This window comes from Lucilia cuprina, chromosome 3 (assembly GCF_022045245.1).
Source record: "Lucilia cuprina isolate Lc7/37 chromosome 3, ASM2204524v1, whole genome shotgun sequence".
NCBI lineage: Eukaryota > Metazoa > Arthropoda > Insecta > Diptera > Calliphoridae > Lucilia > Lucilia cuprina.
In genome coordinates, this window is record NC_060951.1 from 8,092,964 (window position 1) to 8,094,396 (window position 1,433).

Below are 1,433 nucleotides of genomic sequence, written 5' to 3' on the forward strand. Positions count from 1 at the left end.
CTATCTATCTATCTATCTATCTATCTATCTATCTATCTATCTATCTATCTATCTATCTATCTATCTATCTATCTATCTATCTATCTATCTATCTATTTATCTACATTTAAAAAGTTTATTTTTTTTCTTTCAGTTGTCAACAACTCCCTGCAGCAGGTGCGTGAAATGGCTTCACTCTATCAAATGCATCGTACTGGACCTCATATCAAGAAACGTCCACCACGCCAGCCATTGGATGGCAAACCCTTTGCCAAGGGTGTTGTACTCAAGACACTTATCAAAAAGCCGAAAAAACCTAATTCAGCCAATCGTAAGTGCGTACTAGTGCGTCTATCTACGGGTAAAGAAATGGTCGCTTATATACCCGGCATTGGTCATAATTTACAAGAACACAATATCGTTTTGTGTCGTGTGGGCCGTGTACAAGATACACCCGGTGTGAAGCTAAAATGTGTAAGAGGTGTCTATGATTTAAATCATGTAATAAAAAAATAAATAAAATTAAAAAAATTCTTTGTAAAACAGAAAATAAATAAAATTTTGCAATTGGTCATTTATTTCGAAAAGAAAACTCAAAAAGGATTTATGCTCATTTGTAAGATTATAATATGTTCCAGCATTATTATTTATTTGTGTGCACTTGCCACTGGTTTGTAGAAAGATATTTAATATTCTTTCCTTTTCAAATTTTCGTAATCTTAAGTCAACAACTTCATTTTTAGCAAAAAATAGTCTTCTTTTGTGTAAATACACAATTTTCCACAAAAAGTCTTTATTTCTTTTCATTGTCTACTATTATCCTTTTTTTTTTTTTGCTTATTTTAATAACCAAACAGGATTTAAGACGTATTTTTACGCTTTAGTGTTTTTTCTTTTTGAATTTTAATCTTCAACAAACCAAATCTTTATAATATGATGTGGCTTTATCAATAATTTACTTCATTTCATTTTTTGCATCCTCATTATTCACATAAATGAGTTGTTTTGTCAAAGGATCTCCTCTGTCTCGCCCATACGCCTTTTTTCACAGCCATAATGATTACGTCTTGTGTTACATGTCATTTCGTAGGAATCACAACAAGCATTAGGACAAAAAGAAAAGGGGATTTACTTGTTTTGACTCAGCACAATAATCACAATACAAGTAATGTCTAAGAGTAGTATTCAACGGAAGATTGAAATGATTTTCGAATAACGTTTAGTGCAAATTTTTAAATAATAGTTTTGAAACTGGTAATTTGTAATTGTATTAAATTGGTTTTGATAATTACGAAAGTAATTAATATAGATGTCTAGCTATGATTATTTTAATTTAGTAGAGATATTTGATAGATTGATAGATAGATAGATATATAGATAGATAGATAGATAGATAGATAGATAGATAGATAGATAGATAGATAGATAGATAGATAGATAGATAGATAGATAGA

General features: G+C 29.8%; 1 protein-coding gene across 1 annotated transcript in view; it reads left to right on the forward strand.

The window, feature by feature from the left end:
- LOC111689558 (40S ribosomal protein S12, mitochondrial) overlaps positions 1 to 533 on the forward strand; it is a 1,208-nt gene extending 675 nt beyond the window's left edge. The window contains exon 2 of the mRNA XM_046946024.1: positions 134 to 533. Coding sequence (XP_046801980.1) covers positions 134 to 495 — 362 coding nt within the window. The 3' untranslated portion in view covers positions 496 to 533. The remainder of the gene's footprint in view (positions 1 to 133) is intronic.
- Positions 534 to 1,433: the final 900 nt, after the last annotated feature.